Genomic DNA, 22,430 nt, shown 5'->3' with positions numbered 1-22,430 from the left:
ATTTGGCCAGTAAGTCTTGTTGTTTAGAGATACCAAATTGTAGGGCAGCTATGGCCAACTACTGAAAAGTCTAGTCTCTGTGCTTTTGTCCTTTAAGATAAAAGACCATCCCTGACATGCTCTTTCAGTCACTGCTGAAACAACTAAGGAATGGGACAAAGGGTGTAAAAATGTTCATAGCCGTGCAAAGGGACATGGTGCCTTCTTAGTAGTCGGATGCAGAGGATGGCATTTGCCACAAATATTTTGTAGGTTCCACAATGCCTTCATTTATAGGTAGATCCACTTGAAAAAATCCTACCGAATGCAGTATGTCCACCAACCTATGGAAACTCTCCTGAACCACTTAAACCTGAATGCCAAGAGAGGTAGCTATTTTTGTTAGTAACTCCTGGTAGGCCCTGAGGTACTGTAGTTGTCCTGGACAGGAGAACAATCCTCAGCACCACAGCCTTATCAGGTGAGGATGAGACATGCAGAGAAAGTTGAGTATGAGCCCCTCGTACTGAGGTGGATTGAGATTCCAAATTCTGAGGCTCAAATTGAGGTTCCTGCTTGGTACTGGCATCATCATCATCATTTGTTTCCTCCTGGGAACCAGCCCAATGTCTGTTGGGGATCTAAATAAAGAATCAGGATACCTGGTGATGAGAGGCAAGCCCAACTGGTTCCAGTAAGGCAGATGGGCAAGGCACAGGACCCAGCCTCAACCACTCCAAAGATCTGAGTCTCTGATCTGATCTCAGGAAATCTGATGGGTACCAGGAGTGGAATCCTCATTATGAAGGTGAGTGTCATCTTCTATTGCAGATGTGAGGGGTCATCATAACCAACCGCAGACTCTGAGGAGGACCCTGAAACCCCTGACCATGGAGGAGCTGCACCAGTTGATGTCAAGGTCAGGTGGCATCTCTCTGAAAATGATGGTAACAGGGACAGCATACTGGGTTTACCTTGTCTTGTACTGGACAAGGAAGTGCTGGATAGTCTGAAGACGTAGCGGCACATGGTACCAAAGGCTGAATTTCTCTTAAAAGTAGGTCTGTAGACACAGCCTAAGCAGGAACCAGTACCACTGGAGAATCTCTCACTGAGATGCAGAGCTGGTCCTGTGTTGCTGTGTCCCCTCTGGCATCTTCGGTACCAAGATATTTCCTTGATGCTGCTACTGTTGCATCAAAGAGTTTGGCAATGCAGTGGGAGTTGGTCCATTGGCTCAGGTACTACTGCCAACAACTCCTGATGAGAAGGAGTGAGTGGTCTTTCCAGGTAACATTTTACCTCCTCAGTGCTTATTAGTGGATGGTACTGGGGAGCTGGACCTTCCAAAGGAGCTTGGCTCCTTCGAGGAATGCCATTCCAATGTGTTGTGCTTCTTTCTTGGCACTGGACGAGGGGGTCATTGATGACTTTCTGGTGCAATGTCTGGAGAGGCACTCCTATCCAAGCAGAAAGTATATGGTACCTGCTCTGAGTGGGAAGGTGCAGAAGGCGGATGCAGAGGAGATTCCAGGAGGAAGTGATGCAGTCTCACCCTTCAATCCTTTTTTCAATCCTCTGAAGACATGGCACTCAAATTTGACTCTCAAGGAGGCACTTTAGGCATCTGGAATGAGGATCACTCATTGGCACAGACTTTTTGCAGTAAGCACAAGGCTTAACTCCCAGAGACCAAAGTGTATCGTAGTAGAGGACAACAGTACCCCTTGTATAGTGGGGATTCAACAGCCAAAATTGTAACAGAACATAAAGAAAATATATCCTAATTTACACGAATGAGTAATGCAGGGATGGCCAAACTTATTGACCCTCCAAGTCGCATATTACAATCTTCAGAAGTTCAAGAGCCTGGGCTTGGGGCTTCAACCCTGTGGTGGAGTGGTGGGGCTAGGGCTTCTGAAATGTGGGGTTATGGGGTCTTGGGGCTCCAGCTCCCTTGGGGCACACCTGCCAGTGCTCAAGGTTTCAGCCTCTCTCTTGCTGATGCCCTAAAACCCCCACTCCCAAGGTTTGGCCACCCCTGGCATAATGAGTAGAATCAGAGAAGATTAAGGTTGGAAGAGACTAGTCCAACCCCCTGCTCAAAGCAGGACCAACACCAACTAAATCATCCTGGCCAGGGCTTTGTCAAGCTGGGCCTTAAAAACCTCTAAGGATGGAGTAGTAACAGTCTGACCACATGTGGACATATACAACATAGACAGCAAGTGTTGCCCTAACAGCACCCACCACCACTCAAGTGACCCTTCTGGTCAAGTTTTTGCACTCTGCTAGTTCAAGGTCAATATTTTCAAAAGCCCCTGTGACGTTATGAGTGTACTATAATATTTCGTTGGAAGGTGACAGGGCCAGAAAGAGTTAATTAACTCACAGACTGACCTGACCCATGGGTGAACCTTAGGGACTGGTTAGGAAGATATATAAACGAATAGAGCTTTGAAATGCAAGTCTGCATTATTAGAGGTAGAAGGGTAGATGTTTGCTCAGGTCTTGTGATGTAAGCAAACAAGTCTTGTCTATTGCTATAATTTTATTCAAAGATCAAAAAAGGAATATTAACATTTGTGATGATACTTGAGTGAAATAGTATTATTGTCTACCTGTCTCTTTGAAGGCTGTGGTAACCTGCATCTGAACTGTTTAATGGATAAATTACCCTGTAATAATTGCCAGGATGTTTAGAAGTATAGTTAAGCCTATTGTTTTCTCAGGCTCAAAGGCAGCTGGAAATGTATAAGAACCCTGGGACACGATCCTACTTCATCTAAGATCTGCTTAGGGTTTCAAGAAGGGGAAATCTTATGCCATAAGGATTGAGATCCCCAGTCACTGACTGGAGTCACCCTATAACCTCTGGACTATTTCTAAAAGAACTTTTGGCAACTACAAGCTCACCTCTACTATGTATCTGAACCTCAAGAATTGAATTCAAGTCTGTATGTATATTGGTCTTTTAACCAACTCTCTCTCTTTTCTTTTTTAATAAATTTTAGCTTAGTTAATAAGAATTGGCTATAACATGTATTTTGGGTAAGATGTAAATTATAATTCGACCTGGCTATGTGGCTGATCCTTTGGGATTGGAAGAACCTTTTCTTTTATATGATGAGATAAGATTTTCAGTAATCATCATATCTGACATGTGTGTCTGGATGGAGGCCTGAGGCTGGGCACTTTAAGGGAACTGCGGTGTTTGAACTTCTGAGTAACCAGTGAGGTACTGTAGAAGCTGTTCTGTGCTGGTTGGTAAATCTAAGTATTGGAATAACCACCAGCTTCTGGGGTTTGTCTGCCCCATTTTGTTTGCAGTTCACCCTAATTAAAAGATCTCAGCTGACTCTTACGGGCAGCACCGTCACAGCCCCTTACCTATGAAAGTCTCTTGCAAGTGGTTTCTCACCAGCACCTGCTTCTTTGTGATCACCGTTAAACTATTTTTGGAGCATGGCACAAAAGAAGCCATCATACTAGTGAAGTACAATGAACTAATGAATATTTGTCTGACAAGAAAACTGAGTCTCAGCTGAACTAATCTGGGAAACTTTTTTTTATGTTTGGATATCTAAATGCCTTGCTGACCAGGGTGCCACTGTTGAACTACGGAGATCACAGTAGAGCTACTGGCCAAGAATGTGAAGAAGGAAGAGGACAGGGTAGATGGGGTGACCCACAGCACAGCCTATGCTGTTTGTGTTAAGTTTACTGAACAGGGCTGTTTTTGTATGTCTGGAACCAAAGTGACAATTCTCTGTATTCATACGAACACAGTAATTCTCACTGTGAAGAGACCAATAAAGACTCATGAGAGCAGAAGTCCCACAAACACCTCAGGCTCCACTACCAGAACAGAGGTGGCAGCCTCTTATCCATTCTGTTACCTACCCATCTGGGCTTGCATGGACATCATTGGGTTTGGCAAATCCCTCCTCAACTTTCCTCACACGTCAGCATGACCTCTCAACAGTAGGCTACAAAGACTGTCATTTAAAATAGAATAAAAAACTGCACAGAAGTTGGTTGAGCTATGCCATCTGGGCTGACTAAAAAAGGGAGCCAAGCAAGGAATTACCCCTTTTTAAGATAAAATAAAATAAAAGAAAAGAAAAGAAAAAGAAAAACACCCTAAACATAAGCAAGGATCTGAAATTGTTCAAATTGGTCTTAAATCTCTCCTCCAATTCTATTTTGCTCATACTTGTTTTCAGCTTTAGGAAAAAGATCCTTTTAAAGCATCCAATATATAACTGGGATCATTCTGCTAGCACATAAATGAAATTAGGTTGTGATGCGTGTACCAAGGCAATGTTCAACTTTTTAGTTCTGTGAAAGGTGTGAAGTTACTGTATACACTGCCCAGCAACATTGTTGTTTGGCTGAAGCATGACATTGTGATATCAATGAAAATTATGAGCTATAGGCATCAGGTTTAGCAGAAGGAAGAGATGGGTAAAAGTATGAATGTAGTCCTTACATGACTTAATATTCTCTACTCTAACTTTGGGAAAATAAGCAATCATTTGATATGTATCCTTTGAATGTTGGGTGAGCTATCATAGAATGTCTGAGGCATGATGGTGGGGAGATTAAAACAAAAAATCAAACCAAAGACTATCAGTAAACACATGGGCAATACTGATTTCTCTTGTCATAAATATTACAGGAATTGAAGTGCAGTGAAGAGATGGTAGTCTCACTAAGTACAGTCCCCGGAGTCACAGCTGAACACATTTTTTAAAATATACAGTAGAACCTCAGAGTTGCGAACACCTGAGTTATGAACTGACTAGTCAACCACACACCTCATTTGGAACTGGAAGTACACAATCAGGTATAGCAGAGACATAAAAAAAGAGAAGTAAATACAGTATAGTATTGTGTTAAATGTAAACTACTGAAAAGAAAAAAGGAAAGTTTTAAAAAGATTTGACAAGGTAAGGTAACTATTTCTGTGCTTGTTTCATTTAAATTAAGGTAGTAAAAAAAAGCATTTTTCTTCTGCACAATGAAGTTTCAAAGCTGTATTAAGTCAATGCTCAGTTGTAAACTTTTGAAAGAACCATAACATTTTGTTGAGAGTTACAAACATTTCAGAGTTATGGACAATCTCCATTCCCGAGATGTACGTAACTGAAGTTTTACTGTAATATAAACAGGTTTTACACTCCACATTCTTTAATTCAGGCATGACTACAGTCTATATAAAATTCAAATGGTAATGTCTAAAAGGACTACTAAAATATGACAGTCGCTAAACTTTAACATAAACTACTATGACGTACAGTAATATATTTAACACACTTACCCAGCAGGTTGCAAATGCAATCCCTAGAAGTGCCTTAAAACGTAAAAGATCATATAAAGCTTTTTATGAACAGTTCTGCTCTTGAGAACTTTATTGCCTGTTTACTATATTATAGATTTTCTATCCACTAACTTACATGTATTACATTATATTCACAGATAAATTACAATGAAAAAAAGAAGATATGCTAAAATAGTAAAGACAAATTACAAAATAAACTATGGGAAAATAATTTTATATAAAATCAACTATTGGATAACTTTTTCACACGTGTATAACAAATCCTTTTTTCAAAAAAAGAGGAAAAAGGATTCCAATGCCCTATTAACATGGCTAAACACGATTTCCTACAGTAAGTATGCTTTCCCTAACACTAAAATTTTAGAGAGTGTGATACCACCTATTATTGTGCTTATATACTGACCTATTAAACTAGAGATTTGTTGCTTTTGTATTTCTGAAATGCTACAGAAGTACTTTTATTATTTGTATTAACATAGTGTCTAAGAGCCCAAGTCAGGGACCAGGAAACCACTGTGATATATGCTGTACAAATACTTACACCATGTTTATTTTTATTCTTCAGAACTTCCTCTACTTCAACTTTAATTTAACACAATCATGCTCTTGTATTACTGTAACATTTGACTTTGCCCCTTATAAATGTTCCATAGTAGCAGGGAATAAAAACATTTTCTTTAGCTGTTCTCCCCATTTGAATTACAAGAACTTCATGATTAATTATGTTTGTTTTCACAGTAAAAAAGATATATCCTACATGACTGAGGAAGACATCTTGGATTTGTTGACTTACTCCATTTAGGCTGCCCAAATCCTTCACCAAGTGTTCATCTGTAGAGGCATCATAGTTAACTACAGCATGTTGCTTGTCCACACTACGTGACTGAAATATTAAAAAGATTAAAATTAATGCAAGGAGATAATAGGAAAGCTATAGATGAAAAGAGAAGAAGCTACAGACAATCTTTTTCATACTAACATAGGTACAGTTGACGTGTTCTGACTAAGTTTATCAAAAGTAACTGAGTGTGTTTGAGATTTATCTTCTCTTAGACAGGCTGAATACCAGATCTTCCTTCTTTCATGGTCCTGAATTATATTTTCTAGAATTCTGTCACTAGAAGCCTCCATAGTTTAGATTTACAACATTTTAAGCATTTACAAGCCCTTAATGAAATGTAAAACTACCACACTATTTCAGCTGGGCTAGAAGTATATTCTGTTGTACCAGGTGTTCCCCAAGGATTGCTAACAGATAGATGGTTTTGTAACATGGATAAATAATGTTTATTTATAATGTTTATTTAAACAACACGGTCTAAAATCCTTATATTTGTGCCAAATACAGATGAACTTCAACCTTCAGCATCAACAGGCTAGAGTATTAATCCATTACGCTATTCACAACAATACTCCATGAAAGCATTACTTTAAAAAGAAGCTTAATAAAAATGTTTAAAACCAGGGAACCAATTTCCCCTCCGTATCATTTAGTATGTTAGAAAAACAATTTTAAGGTGATTATTCCAAGGGCAATGTGTGTATCAAATCTGGTTGTCTGACAAATCTGATGATTGTCCAAAATATTTTGTGTACTAAAATGGATGGATGTTTGTTAAATTAAGTTGTATTAAGCTGAAAGGTATTAGCTCACCAGTACTTGGTGTACTCACGGAACATCAATTTTGAAACTAAAAAGTAAACCTCATAAACGTTAACAAGTGGCATTTGTGTCCATTGCTGCACGAGAACACACATACTTTTAGCCATATACCTGCCTCCCAAAGTGCAGAATGGGGGACATCATTCACTGAGTAAAACCACATGGTGAATTTAGAACATTGGGACAGGTGGGTAAATCACCTTTCTGGAGTTAAGTAGCATTTGCAAAGAAACAGAGGGAAGAGGCCATTTTTAATTTTCAGCTTCTGATTGGAAAGGGTCAGCACAACCAGATGGTTAGTCCTGGTTATCAGAAAGTTATTCAAATGTCATTTTCTGTACTGCAGTTGCCATTGTTCTGGGCTATATGGCAATATATATTTTTCCCAGACTGCTGTTTTTGGATTAGTACTAACATCAACTGTTAAAGAAGAAATTAAAATGCTAAACAAGTATTTTTAGCTACAATATTACAAATATATGTAGGTGAATAATATATTTCTATAATTCACAAATGTATGTTTTAAAAAGCAGGACACTGTTGACTATGTTTTTACCATCATATATGTGTCTTGGACCTGTTACACCGCTCTACAGCCAAAATGCTTCTGAAAAAAATGTAGTCCAACTTTACTAATTCTGGGTCACTGAGAACGAAAATGATGCTTAAAATTGTTGATTGTCTCTAGTTTTCAAGATATGCTATTGGGTCAGTATATATGACCCTTGACTTGGGAACGGCGGAGGATAAGTGAGTTATAAAGGGAAGGGATCTCAATTTAAACCAGAAATGACTAAAATACATCTTTGACTGGATCTATGAATAAATCTATGACTGGGTTTGGACAGTACTTGCTTTTGAGGCAAAACAATGAATGATGCAATCTGAAGCTGGTATTGCGTCATACATGATATGAATTGCATCATGTTATTACTAGAAGTCATGCATGATGCAATTGTAACGAAGCTTACATCACTCTGCTGAACAAATTGCCCTATATCAGCTCTAGAAATCATACAGTGTCGTGCGCTCTTATTTGTCAGTGTTTGATTTTGCAAAGGGACACATTTCTGTTTAGCCAAAGTGAGCAGAGATGCCTCGTACTTGTGTGAACAGTGCAGATAACTTCTGCTTGTTTGTGGTGAAGTGACTTTTGCATCACAAAAGCGCAGTATAACCACTATGGTTAAGAAAGCCTATCACCTTTCTTTTGGCTGCAAAATTGGAGATCAGGACAAGAGGTGGGCCCCACACATATGCTGCAACACTTGTGCAACAAATCTTCGCCAGTGGCTGAACAGGAAAAGGAAATCTATGCCTTTTGAAGTACCAATGATTTGGAGAGAGCCAACAGATCATACCAGCAATTGTTACTTCTGCATGGTGCCTCCAGTTGGGAAAGGTGTGTCGAAGAAGAAAAAGTGGACTGTGCATTATCCAAACATTCCATCAGCTATACGCCCAGTACCCCACGGAGGAGGACTGCCAGTTCCTGATGCACCAGAATCATTCTCGCTTGAGTCAGATGAGGAAGAGGAAGAGGATGAAACTTCTGGTCCTGAACAATCAATGTCACAGGACCCACATTTTCTCCCATCCTTCTCCTCTGAACCACACCTCATAACACAAGGTGAACTGAATGACCTTGTCAGGGATTTGGAACTACCCAAGAGTAAGGCAGAGCTGTTGGGCTCCAGACTACAGCAGTGGAATCTCCTGGCAGGCTATCAGGGCAAATGGAGCCCATCAATGCTTGCAGACTATTGCTGGACAGTGACAAGAGATGCTCCATTTAATGAATACAAGAGACAAGCCAAGAAGCGCCGAGTAGACACTGAATAGGACTAAACTATGTACATAACAGTTTTTTGCCTTTGTTTCATAATAAATTTTATGTATATAACCCTTTTGCTGATTTTTAAAGTGTTACATAAACAGGACAGGTGAAATATTATCATGTAAAGCAACCACAAACACATGAAAAGACCTAGGTTTACAATTTATGATTAAAACTCTCTATCTACACAATATACATAGACATAAAATGTAAAAACTTAAATATCTTAGAAACAGTAGCCAATCAGTTGTTTTAATTGTCATATTTGAATTCAGCACATCAAAATACATAATAAATATCACATTTTATCTCTGAAGCAGACGACTTCTCAAAAATTGTAGACTAATATTATATTAACTGAGTTGTGTAATAAAAATCTGATGTAAGTTATTTGATAGATATTTAGAGGTTGGAGATAATGACTTAATATATTAATGTCTTACAAAAAACAAAAATCCAACTGACAACCAAAAAACATCTGTCTCATGGCTATGGTATAAACTAAGTAAAGTTGAAAAGCTCAATATACAGTATTCCACTACTGATTTCTTCCAAGCCATTCACTATGCCACAATTATTTATTAAAACACAATGTAGATCTTGCAGAAAATAAAGTGTTATGAAAAAAATATTTAACATTTTTGTTTGCAGTGGTGTTGTAGGCATTCTGAATTTTCTTTACATTTATATTTTTTGACACTTGTGATTTTCTATTTACTTGGGCAGTATACTCTGAGCAAACACACATACCTGATACAGACTTATAAAATTACACTTTTCACAGTCTGGTAATCTTATATTGTGAAGTCATCATGTAATGGCTCAAGCGATTTGATACATACGGTTATTATGCCTTTAAACTTGAGTTTAGTGTAATTTTGTATAATTAACAATGACTATCTGTCACACCAGATAACTAAGCAATACCTTAGCCAGTTGCCCAAAACATCTACATTTAAGAAGGCTTAGACAAGTCGCCCGTTGCCTTCAATGTTCCAATTTACAACCTCAAATGTACTTTCATACTTTCTCTGACCCAAAAGAGGTAAGCCTGTAAGAATTCCAGGCCAGAGTTAATCATGAAAAGGCTTTATTTTTATTATTTAAATATGTGACCAAGAATTAACCTTCAACAGATTCTTCAGAGGTAGACATACTTAAACTAAGGATTCAGGATTCTCCAAAGACTTCTCTCTCAGACAATTTAATGATATTTCCTGAATGTAATTAAAAGTGTGGAATCTCTCTTGCTTCCCATCTATTTAAATAGATCTTCAAATTAAGAGCTTGTTTTAATGACAATCTGTTCTGCTTTCAGGTCCAGATTACTCATCATGTTTACCTCACAACTGCTTCCACTACCTTGCACAAAATGTTAGCATTAAACCTAGATTCACAAAAAGAAACAGTAACTTATAAATCTGTTACTAATGTTTCTCGTAGAATAACAGAGGAAATTTCACAATACATACTGACACAGTATATGTTAAGTAATATCCCAATTTACTACACTGGTTCCAGGTTTCAAGATTGAAAAAAAAAATCTGCTAAGGTACAAAGAAATAGGGAGGAACAATTAAGGGAAGGCACAGTACTTTTATTAAATCAAACATATTCAGTATGACACCACCAGTTAAGATTCCACAGTTAAGGAGAGGCTAGCTTCCCTCCCCAATGCCAAGTTCTGCTTTCTATCCTCTCTAACTTTTGAGTAGAGTAACAAATTGGTATGCTGAATATCAGGTATGAGAAGAATTTCTGACAAATTTCGAAAATGTAGGATTAAAGATTTTATATGTTACTTACCATAAAATGGATTTTTAAATTAAAAAAAAAAAGGGTTCCCAGAGTCCTGGAATATTTTAGCACATATCTTCTCTGAATTGGAAGGACTAACATCTCTCTCAATCATTGCTGCTAGAAGGGGAGAGAGAGCTCAGTATTTTGAGCACTGCCTTACTAAACCCAGGGTTGAGAGTTCAATCCTTGAGGGGCCACTTTAGAGATCTGGGGCAAAAATCAGTACTTGGTCCTGCTAGTGAAGGCAGGGGACTGGACTTGATGACCTTTCAGAGTCCCTTCCGGCTCTATGAGATAGGTATATCTCCATAACTGTAAGGTCTGGAAACTTTTCACCATTTTAAAGTTGACAATGTCTTATCCATCTCTCTCACTTCTTAATAGGCATTTATTTATTTATTTACTTTTTGCTGCTGTTGGTTTTAAGGAATCAAATGTTGCACGGATTCCAGATTGGGATTTTCTCTCTGGCATTACTTGTTTCCTTCAATTTAAACTTGCAGCCTATCATCCTTCTCTTCTCTATCAGATTTTAATGGTAGCACTCATTTTTGAACAGAGGAACAAGTTAGGATCAGGGCCAAATTGTGTTACAGGGAAGACAGTGCCTGCTCAAAAGAATTTATAATGTAGAACAGTGGTTCTCAACCTATTTTACCATTGTGCAGCTCTCTCTGTATTATGTGGGACATATCCACACAATATATATACAATGTGTATGGCCCTGAGGATGTCACAGGGGCGCAGATGTGTGCTGATTGGGATGCTGGTTGAGAACCATGATCTACAGGGTCTTAAAGTCAAAAACAAAAAAATCCAGTTCAATATTGATTAGTCTTAGAAATGCGGCTGTTAAGAGGGGGTGAGGTGATGTCAGGGACTATGCCATTTGAAACTGATTTTTATAGTAATTTCAGAACTTCATCCAGGACCTTAAATATATAGTAATTAAAACAGAACAGAGCTTGAGAAGATTCACGGACACCTAAATAGCCATATGCAGATACAGAAATAAGGGTAGGAAGCTTCAGTGACAACATGATGAGAAGTCCAACCCCTACTCAAACTACCAGCTGCTGGAAAAGGAGGCTCCATCTTTTGGATCTTCTTTTAACAACTGTCTGAAATTTAAAGCTTTACCCCCTCAGCAGCTGGAAAGGAGAAAGAAATGGTTACTTACTGTAACTGTGGTTCTTTGAGATATGATGCAGCTGTGTATTCCATTTCAATGTGTGCACCCAGAAACCTGAGTAGAAGAAATTTGCCTCCCAGTACCTGTAGAGGGTGGCGCTCATGACTTGTGGCCATAGCCCCTCCACTGGCTAAATGCCCCTACCCTCCCTCAGTTCCTTTGCACCGAACACAAGATTCCAATGCAGAGGGAACACAGGGTGGGTTGTGGAATACACGTCAGCATCACATCTCAAAGAACCACAGTTACCATAGCAATCATTTCTTCTTTGAGTTGTTGCAGCTGTGCTTTCCACTTAGGTGGCTCACAAGCTGTACCCACCCCCAGGAAGCAAGGCTCTGAGTTTACCTAAACAAGGACTGCAGGACTGCTCTACCAAAGCCTGCATCCACCCTGGAAGATAAGGTTAGAGTGTAATGGTTCATGAATATAGTATCGACAACCACATAGCAGTCCTTCAAATGTCCAATACAGAAAAGAATACATTGAGAAATGATACACATGCTGCCTGTGCCCTTGTAAAATGAGCTCACACCCAGTGAGGGCGGGCATAGCTGAGGCTACTTCATATGACATTTTGATGCAGGATGTTATCCATTTGGAGATCATCTGCAAATAGACAGTTTGACCATTCATGTGGCCTGCATACGAGACACACAATGAAGACAAAACAAGAAACTGTTTAGTTCTGTCCAGATAAAAGGCCTGGTATCTGAAGCCTGGTCTACACTACGCGTTTAAACTGATTTTAGCAGTGTTAAACTGATTTAACGCTGTACCCGTCCACACTACAAGGCCATTTATACTGATATGAAGGGCTCTTTAAATTGGTTTCTGTACTCCTCCCCAATGAAAGGAGTAGCGCTAAAATCGGTATTACCATATCGGATTAGGGTTAGTGTGCCGCAAATCGACGGTATTGGCCTCCAGGCGGTATCCCACAGTGCACCAGTGTGACCACTCTGGACAGCAATCTCAGCTCGGATGCAGTGGCCAGGTAAACAGGAAAAGCCCGGCAAAATTTTGATTTTCATTTCCCGTTTGCCCAGCGTGGAGCTCTGATCAGCACGGGTTGCAATGCAGTCCCAAATCCAAAAAGAGCTCCAGCATGGACTGTACGGGAGATACTGAATCTAATTGCTGTATGGGGAGACAAATCTGTTCTATCAAAGCTCGTTACAGAAGACGAAATGCCAAAGCGTTTGAAAAAAAATCTACAGGCTACACAGTGCTGCGTGACAAGCGTTAACGGGAAGCCAGAGACTCAAATGGACGCTCATGGAGGGAGGGAGGGGGTACTGAGGACTCCAGCTATCCCACAGTCCCCAGCAGTCTCTGAAAAGTATTTGCATTCTTGGCTGAGCTCCCAATGCCTGTAGGTTCAAACACGTTGTTCGGCGTGGTTCAGGGAATAGCTCGTCAATTTACTCCCCCCCCCCACGTGAAAGAAAAGGGAAAGAAATCATTTCTTGACTTCTTTCAGTGTTGCCCTATGTCTACTGAATGCTGCAGCAGTGAAGAGAAGTATCCGCTCCTCTCCCCTCCTCAGTGGCAGATGGTGCAATAGGACTGGTAACCGTCCTTCTTATCAACCCGTGAGTGCTCCTGGCTGGCTTCAGGTGAGGCTGGCCAGGGGCGCCTGGGTGAAAATAGGAATGACTCCCGGTCATTCCCAGTAGATGGTACAGAACGGCTGGTAACCGTCTTCATCATAGCAACTGGGGGCTGAGCTTCAATCAGACCCCTCCCTTTCATGTGAAAAGAAAAGATTCTGTACTGCCTGGGCTATCATAGCAGTGGGATGCTGGGCTCCTCTCCCCCACACTGCTTAATGTTCTGCCTGGACTATCATAGCACCGGGAGGCTGCCTCCCCCTCATTTTATGTCACTAAAAACTCAGTGTTTCTTATTCCTGCATTCTTTATTACTTCATGACACAAATGGGAGGGACACTGCCATGGTAGCCCAGGAAGGTTGGGGGAGAAGGGAAGCAACGGGTGAGGTTGTTGCAGGGACACCCCCCGTGAATGGCATGTAGCTCATCATTTCTGCGAGATCTGACACAGAGCAGCTGTACTCTCTGATACACTGCTTCTTTAGTACATTTGCCCCATATTCTAGGCAGGACTGACTATTTTTAGAAACCATAAAGGAGGGATTACTCGGGGAGTCATTCCCAGTTTTGCTTTTGCGCCCCCGGCCGATCTCAGCCAGAGGCACCCATGATAGCAGCAGACAGCACAGAAGGACAGATAACCGTCATTTCATTGCCAAATTACACTGGCAGCAGACGGTACAGAACGACTGGTAACCATCTCTGCTATCATGCAAAAGCAAATGAATGTTGCTGTGTAGCGTTGGAGTATCGCCTCTGTCCGCGACATCCAGTATACACACAGTGACTGTAAAAAAAAGAAGCTGAACGGGCTCCATGGTTGCCATGCTATGGCATCTGCCAGGGCAATCCAGGGAAAAAGGGCACGAAATGATTGTCTGCCGTTGCTTTCCCGGAGGAAGGAATGACTGACGACATTTACCCAGAACCACCCGCGACAATGATTTTTGCCCCATCAGCCACTGGGCTCTCAACCCAGAATTCTAAGGGGCGGGAGAGACTGTAGGAACTATGGGATAGCTATGGAATAGCTACCCACAGTGCAACGCTCCGGAAATCGACGCTAGCCTTGGACCATGGACGCACACCGCTGAATTAATGTGCTTAGTGTGCCTGCGCGCAGTCGACTTTATACCATCTGTTTTATAAAACCAGTTTACGTAAAATCGGAATAATCTCGTAGTGTAGACATACTCTGAGATATGGAGACATTGCTCCCCTCGAGATGAATGCAGCTTAGGAAAAACCAAATATATCTCCTGGTTCAAACGAAACTGAGACAACGTTAGACACAAATTTTGGATGTGGTCATAAAGTCACCTTGTTTTTGGAGAACTGTTTACAAGGAAGCTCTGCCCTTAGATCCTGCCGCTCACACATACTCCTTTACAGATGTTATTGCTACCAGGAAAGCAGTTTTCTGACACTACAGTGGAAAGGGGTAAGATGCTAGCAGCTGAAGTGGAGGATCCATCAGAGTTGCCAGGACTGTGTTTAGGTTCCACTGGGGAAACAGCTGTTTGACCAGGGGATGTAGACAAAGAAGTCTTTTTAAAGACCTTGTTACCATGGCATCAGAGAAGACTAATCTTCCCTGAACAGAGGGATGAAATGACAATATCACCGCCAGATCCATTTCCAATGAACTAAGTGCAAGCACCAACATCTGAAGATGTAGCAGGTACTCCAAGATGTCCTGGATAGAAGCCATTGTCGGTTGAATTCCACTGGCTAATGACCACATTGAAAATGGCTTTTATTTAGCTGAGTAGGCCATTCTGTTAGAGGACTTTCTATTGTTAAGCAGGACTTGCTGGACAGTCGAACACTGCTATTCCTCTTCATTCAGCCATGAAGCAGCCATTCCATGAGATGCTGGGAGCTGAGAATGGGATGCAAAGTGCCACTGTGATTGTGACTAAGTACCTCAGGATGTAAATGAAGCAATAAGGGAGGCTGAACAGAGAGAAGGTTAGAGAACCAGCACTGGCAACAAGAATAAGCTCATCCTGATCTGCCTTAAGTTTGAGGATGACCTGAGGGATGATCAGGATTGGGGGAAAGGTGTACAGGAGAGTTGACTGCCAACTGCGGTAGAAAGTGTCTGACAGGGAGGCCTGGACTGAGCTCCCCATGAAAGCAGAACAGATGACATTTCCTGTTGTCTTCTGTAGTGAACAGGTTGATTGTCAGGATGCCCAAAGCTGTGAAGATGACCTGGAGGACCTTTATTTTCAGGGACCATTTGTGACTTAGGGAAAAATACCTGCTGAGATGGTTCACAAGATGATTCTAAATCCCAGGCAAGTGAATGGCTATCAGAGTAATGCTCTCCTCAAACGTAGAACTGTCACTGATTGCCTCCAGGCAGAGCAACCTTGTTTGTGTTTCCCCTTGTTTATTTACATAAAACACACTGTGGTGGTAATTTCATGTACTGGATATATTTGTTGAGGCCACGAAGGTCGAGGATAGGTCTTTCCCAAATCCAAGGGAGGGATACCAGGAAGTACTGGAAGTAGAAGCCATGACCCCAATGTTCTGGTAGAACCTCCTCCTCCATTCCCAAAACCAACAGAGCGTGGACCTGTTCGAGGAGCATTATCTTGTGAGAGGGGTACCTAAAGAGGAGAGGAGGGTGGTGAGGAAATGTGGAGAGGAACTGGATGCATTAACCTGATCTGATGGTGCTTAGTAGTGACCCAGCTGTTGGTAGTGATCAAGCTCCAAGCATTGTGAAAGCGGGCCAACTTGTCCCCAAAAGTGAGGAGGGAGAAGCAACAACTGGACTGAGGAATCAAAATGGGCATTTGGAAGGAGACAGGGGAGGGCACATGAATTGCTCAAACCCCAAGCCCAACTGCTTTCTCCTCTGGGATCTATTGCTCTGCCTTGGAGGAGGAAATGGCTGGCCAAACATGCGCTGCAGATGGTACTGCTGTGGCTGCTGTAGTGTTGCCTCTTCACTGCTGGCATGTACACCACCAAGAACCGCCGGGTAGATATAGAGTCCTTGCAGGAATGCAACATCTTGTCAGTTTTGTCCGAGAACAGCATTTGGCCATTGAAGGGTAAATCTTCAATGGCTTGCCGGACACTGGGGACAACACCCTAATTCTGAAGCCAGGAAGCCCTCCTCATGGCGACCGCAGAGGCTGTCTCCCTGGCTGAACTGCCCATAATGCAGAGCACGGACTACAAGGAGGTCTTAGCTCCTATGCACAAGGCCTTGGGCTACTGGTCTGAACTTTGACATAGCTATCAAGTTAACAAAGCCACACTTGGGCAACAAGCTTGCTGGTTAGCAATACGCATCTGCAAGGCAGATCATCCTGCCCATTAGATCTAATTGTTTAGAAGTCTGTATCTTTGGAGGTGGACTTAAATCTGCCCCAGCAGGCGCTCTCGTTCATTGCCGTTACAACTAGGGAATTTGGGGCCGGATGGGAGTAAAACCACTCAAATTGCTGCACGGGGATGAAACAGCGCTTTCCCATATGCTCAGCGATGGTACCAAAGCTGGCATGGTCCAGAGGCCTTAGTCAGTTCAAGAAGTGCATCATAGATAGGGAGGGCAATTTTCCCCAGGGCAGCCGGCTGTAAAATGTTCACCAGTTCATGGATGTTTTCCTGTAATATCTCTGTTTGGATATCGAGGGAAAGAGCACTTTGCAAAAGGTCTTAGTACTTCTTAACATCCTCAAGTAGGGGTGGAGAAGCCAGGCAGCACAGCATCATCCAGAGACAAAGACAAGGTTCTTAACTGAACCAAAGCTGGATTTTGCTCCAGGTTTGACAGACCCAGATGGGAAAACTCTGGAGGCTCCACATGGAGAAGGACCGCCAGTGGACTGGGTCTGCAGCGGATTGACAGACACCTGACATGCATCTGACAAAGTGGGTATTCACCCACGAAAGCTCATGCTCCAAAACGTCTGTTAGTCTATAAGGTGCCACAGGATTCTTTGCTGCTACTGCAGGACTGGCTGGCAATCTCGCCTTTGAGCAAGACAAACAGCAGACCTCTGTAACCAAAGAGTATCCCATGGATTCAATGGAGGCCACTGACATGGATAAAGCATTGGAGGCCAGTAGGCGCTGGGCCAGGGACCTCCATTCTGACCATGAGATGCATGCCAGTCCTGGTAACCCTAACTGTCCACGGACAGCCTTTGATGCTGGTTGGGTAATGGAGAATGGGAGGATGACGACACTGATTCAGACACAGAGGAGCCTAGGGATCCTGAGGTAACAGCAGAGCAAGACTAGAAGGAGTGAGTATGCAGTCAGACTCATCCATCACTTGGAACGAGGACTGTGGAGGCATTGCTGATGGATCCTGTACTGTCAGTAGGGAGCATCTTGGTGTAGGAAGCAGTGTAGGTCCCAAAGGGAACAGTGGTACTAGAGTATCTGATGGTACTGATGTCAAGGACTGTGAAAGCCACCATGAAAACATTTGTGGTGCCAAATGCAGGAGAGCTGAGAAGATTCCTGGTATCAAGGTCCCCTTTTTTGATTCCAGAACGAGCCCTATTTCCACGACCTGTGGAAGAGGAATATTGGGGTGGAGTGCAAACAGACCCGAAGGTTCGCTGGCTCATTCAATTGAAGGGGCTATAGTTGACACAGCCCTGGCAAAGTCCTGCACCAAAAGAAAGGTCAGGACCAAAAGGCAGAGGAGCTGTATACCTGCTTAATACGCTGCTGATGTGGAAAGAATTGGTGCCCCAACATCTCCTTCATCAGTACCAGAGTTAACACACGACCATGTCACCAGCTGGAGCTGAGCCCCCACCAGCTTCAGGGGAGAGGGGGAGCAAGGGCGTGGCCTAGGGGAGGAACATGGGCGGGGCCATGGCTTGGGTTACAGGAGGATTAGCCTCCCTTGGCCTATGATATCTGCTGCCCACGTTGTTCATTGAGAATGTGTGGAAGTAGGAAACAGCTACAACAGCTCTATGTCCTCCAACTTTCTACTCTCCTTGCACCAGCTGAGGAGTACAAAGTGAGCAAAACAGAACATAGAATCTGCCCCAAAGTACTAACTGCAGCCTCTGGATCCTTTAAGAATAACGTGTGACTCTCAGGCTGAAAAGGTAGAACTTTGTTGGTATATGGGAATTGAATTCTCTTGTCTTATTTACCTTTGTATGATATTCAGAAAAAAGGTCTATTCAATTTTTCTAGAAATTAACCAGTATTCTAAGTGAACCTGAACTGGAAAGGAAGTGTTCAGGATGTAAAAGCCCCAGTTCCAACAACATTTGCCCACAGAAAGGTGCTAAAAATTGGTACAAAATGAGAATGTGTATACACACAGAAAAAAAATAAGTTATTTTTGGCTGGAATAATGGATCTGAAATATGAGCATCAAAATACCTCGTATGGAGAGTAATCTCAACAATTCAGAATTTTTCACCTTCTGGGTGATAGAATAAACAACCACCTGGAAATAATGGGTTCTCTCACTATGCTGATTCATAAAAATAAATAAATATATATTTTTAAAACATGCAGTATCCACACAGGAGTAAAATTACATACTGTAGTATTCAAGATTAGATTTATCTCAAATACAAAATTATGAACACTAATGCTTTGGCATACCTTACATAAAAATCCACTTTAGGGCAAGTCTGCATCCACAGACTTGAATAAAACATCTGTTAAAACAGCAGTGATTAGGCATAGATCTTAAATTTAATCCTCTTTTATTTCTTTGTTTTCCTTTTATAAAGTATTTTAGCACGGCTTCTAAAATATCCATGATCAGAGAAGATAAAGAAATTGGCATTTAATTGTAGTTTTTATCATGTTTTGCCCACATTCTTTGCATTTAGAGAATAATGGAACCATCACTGTAAAATGGAAGGACCTGTACGAAGAACTATATATGCACAATAAAAAGTCATTTTTTTTTTTACCCATGGGCTATTAGAGTCATGCAAGAATGCAGAACATGCTTCAAACCATGAGTGCCCTGGCTTCTGCTTGCTTGCACTACGAAGTAAATACATGGAAGATGAAATTTGTATAATAGTGGATTGTATTGCAAAATCCTAATTAAAAGTTGAAAATTACTTTTAGGAGGCATGAAAGTTTTGGCACACAGAACATGCAATACTATAGGAGAGTGAAGCCCCGACTCCAATTCCTCCAAGTATTAAAACCTAAACTCACACCATTTACTTATCTGAAAACTGCAAAATTACAGAAGTGTGTATCAGATCTGCAATCTGGTGTCAGATATAAGAATAAACACACCATGTGCAAGTGATAGCAGAAGCCAGGGATGATGAAATACTGTCTTGGTGGCACCACAGACTATAGCAATAACCAACAACCATCTCCCAACAGTTTAAATACTCCATTTGAGCAGCTGGAGACAAAACGTTATACTTCAGACACAAAATTCAATTCACTCATTATGTTGGTTCAGAATATAGAGAGCCAAATATCTTACAGGTCAGATTGGAAAGAGACAAACAATGGTAAATGGTTATTAATGCTTTACTTTCAGTGTATACCACAACAAATAATTATGAGGATTTTTGAAGACAGTGGACACTACACTGGGATTCCTGAAGGCCTGGAATAGAAAAAACAGCAATTACAAGAAATTTTACAATTTAAGGTATGTAACTCTTGAGAATGAACGTATCTACTAAGATTTGGGATGTTAGCAATAAGCTAACATATAATTACACAATCTACTGAAACAAACAAGGGGAGTGTGATGGAGGCCCATGGAGGATTCACTACTCTGTGTCAGCAACTCCTGCCAGGCCTGACGTTCTCGCTACACCTAATATACTGTTATGATACATAACATACACAATAGGTGGCATGTCACATATCACTGAAATACTAAACTCACTGATCATTAATATTTCTTGCATGATATAGGTATGGGATGTGTATAAAGAATTACTGAAACCTCCTAGAACTGTATTATTGGAATGTGTTTGACAAGGAATGTCTAAGTCCAGTCTGCTCTGAACAATAGAGAGCATATTTGCTTGGCTGACCAGCCTGATCGTTAGGCAGAGACAATGAAGACGTATTTACATAAAGGGTTAACAAACCATTCAACCTAGCAATGGAGGGTGGGAAGAGAGTCTCGAGTGGGTTCTGAATTTTAAATAAGTAAATCAATCAACTGACTGTATACAATATTGCTTTATTATATGAGCGTATTAAGTAAGGTCTTTTATGAAAGCTAATGCACACTGGTGATTAATATCATTGTAAAACGTATGTATTAGAACTATATGAGGAATTACAAACAATCACTGATATTATGCTTTCAAATCTGACACCAAACAAAAGAAGCTGATTAAACAGGTTCTCTCACAGATAGGGGAAAGGCATCTATCTACCTGTCTTCAATTAAATTAATCAAGGCATGACCAACACCAACTATTTTATATAAAGCCCTATTTACATGAACATCAGCAGGGGGATGGGAAGTCCACAGCAATGGAAGAACAGCATGAGGTCACCCGGAGTCATGGGACAAAAGTGAATATGGAAGTTACAAGGAGACAGAGGAAACCATCTCGTCACCCATCACTAGACAGACAAAGGGCATGCTGAAAAGATGGGTCCTTCAAACAAGTGGGTTGAAGCCTTTTGGAACTGAATATAGGTGAGAAACCTGATTAGGCAAAGGTCTTTCACTCAAGATGACAAGGGAAATTGGCACCTTGCACTTTTGTGGGAGATCTCATCTTAGAGAGACCCAGCCATTTTGTACAAAGAATCATTGGTGAGAGAAACCATCATAAAGACCAAACCCTGCTTGCTTGAGTTTTAGACTTCTAGATAAGTATTTTCACATGTACGTGTTGTAACTCTCCCTGCTTGTATTTCTTGAACTTGGCACCACTTAATCTATATCCTTTTGTTAAAAACTTGATTTTTAAACTAAACCTACCCAGTGCTGTGTCTGAACAGAATTGATTGTTAACTTCAGGTAATAAGGCTAGCATTTGGGTATTGTCTCTTTGAAGGATCAAATGAACCTTATTATTTCTCTGAATGGTTCAGGAGAGGACCAGACACTTTGGCAAAGGTAGTTTTGGAGAAATTCTGGACTAGAAGTATGTTGTGTCACTTGGCTAGTAGTCTCCACCAGTCTTGGTTACCAGAGTGTGGCTGTGGAGTAACAACCAGGCTGCTGGAGTTAGAGCTTCTGCCTAACAGATAGCAGCAGAACATTTTAGAGCATTCAGGGTTACAGGAGAAGCAGTGACATGACCCCTTGCTGGTCTGGACTTCATCCAAAAACAAGACAGGGTATTTGCAAGTTCAAGAGCCCTTGAGAAACTGAAAGTGGATGCCATTAGATTTTTCATTTTTTCAAGATATCACTGTTGGAGCAAATTTTGCCTCTCTGTGCTTCAGTCTAAAAGAAACTATATGCTGAACTGTTGTGATTCTCCCTGCTTTTCTTCACAACTATGAATATCTCAGCATTTCCAACCCCAAGCATTACAAAAAACATGAGTCAGGCCCTAAAAAACAAAAAAATGGCATAAAAGTCATGAGAACTTTAAAAAATAAATTTGGGATTCTAATTTGTTTTTTGGTTTACGAGTCTTTAGGATGCCATTGGGTCACTTTGTCTAAGTTTTCCTCTGTAAATATGAGGACTAAAAAATCTTTTTTTAAGATAAAATTCTCATATAACTAGATTCTAAGAGCTGGAGATATGAAAAACAAAAAACAAAAATATTGCAACAGTCATGATAAAACCATGAGTTGACAACATTATTACTTACAATGGAAAAAATTTGTTTATATGACATCTTAACGTCAGAGGTTCACGAGTAATCAACCTATAAGGCCTTTGGAGGGGATCCCTACCTCAATGTTTGAATCTGAACTGCAATGCTTTTAATGTACAGCCTGTTGAAGTACACCCAGTTGCATTTATATATGTATACATAAACAAACATATACACATGCATATGTATGTTATGCAGTAGAAGTCTG

At 41.0% G+C, this 22,430-nt stretch overlaps 1 protein-coding gene across 9 annotated transcripts in view; it reads right to left on the bottom strand.

Moving 5' to 3' along the window:
* Positions 1-22,430, bottom strand: part of CEP170 (centrosomal protein 170) — a 207,499-nt gene that overhangs the window by 126,658 nt on the left and 58,411 nt on the right. For all 9 annotated transcript variants that reach the window (XM_050950377.1, XM_050950371.1, XM_050950373.1 and 6 more), the window contains exon 3: positions 6,117-6,206. In XM_050950377.1, the coding sequence (XP_050806334.1) occupies positions 6,117-6,206 (90 nt within the window). The remainder of the gene's footprint in view (positions 1-6,116; positions 6,207-22,430) is intronic.

This window comes from Gopherus flavomarginatus, chromosome 4 (genome assembly GCF_025201925.1).
Source record: "Gopherus flavomarginatus isolate rGopFla2 chromosome 4, rGopFla2.mat.asm, whole genome shotgun sequence".
Taxonomy (NCBI): domain Eukaryota; kingdom Metazoa; phylum Chordata; order Testudines; family Testudinidae; genus Gopherus; species Gopherus flavomarginatus.
Note: the sequence above shows the minus strand (reverse complement) of the source record. Positions and strands in the feature narration are given on the sequence as shown.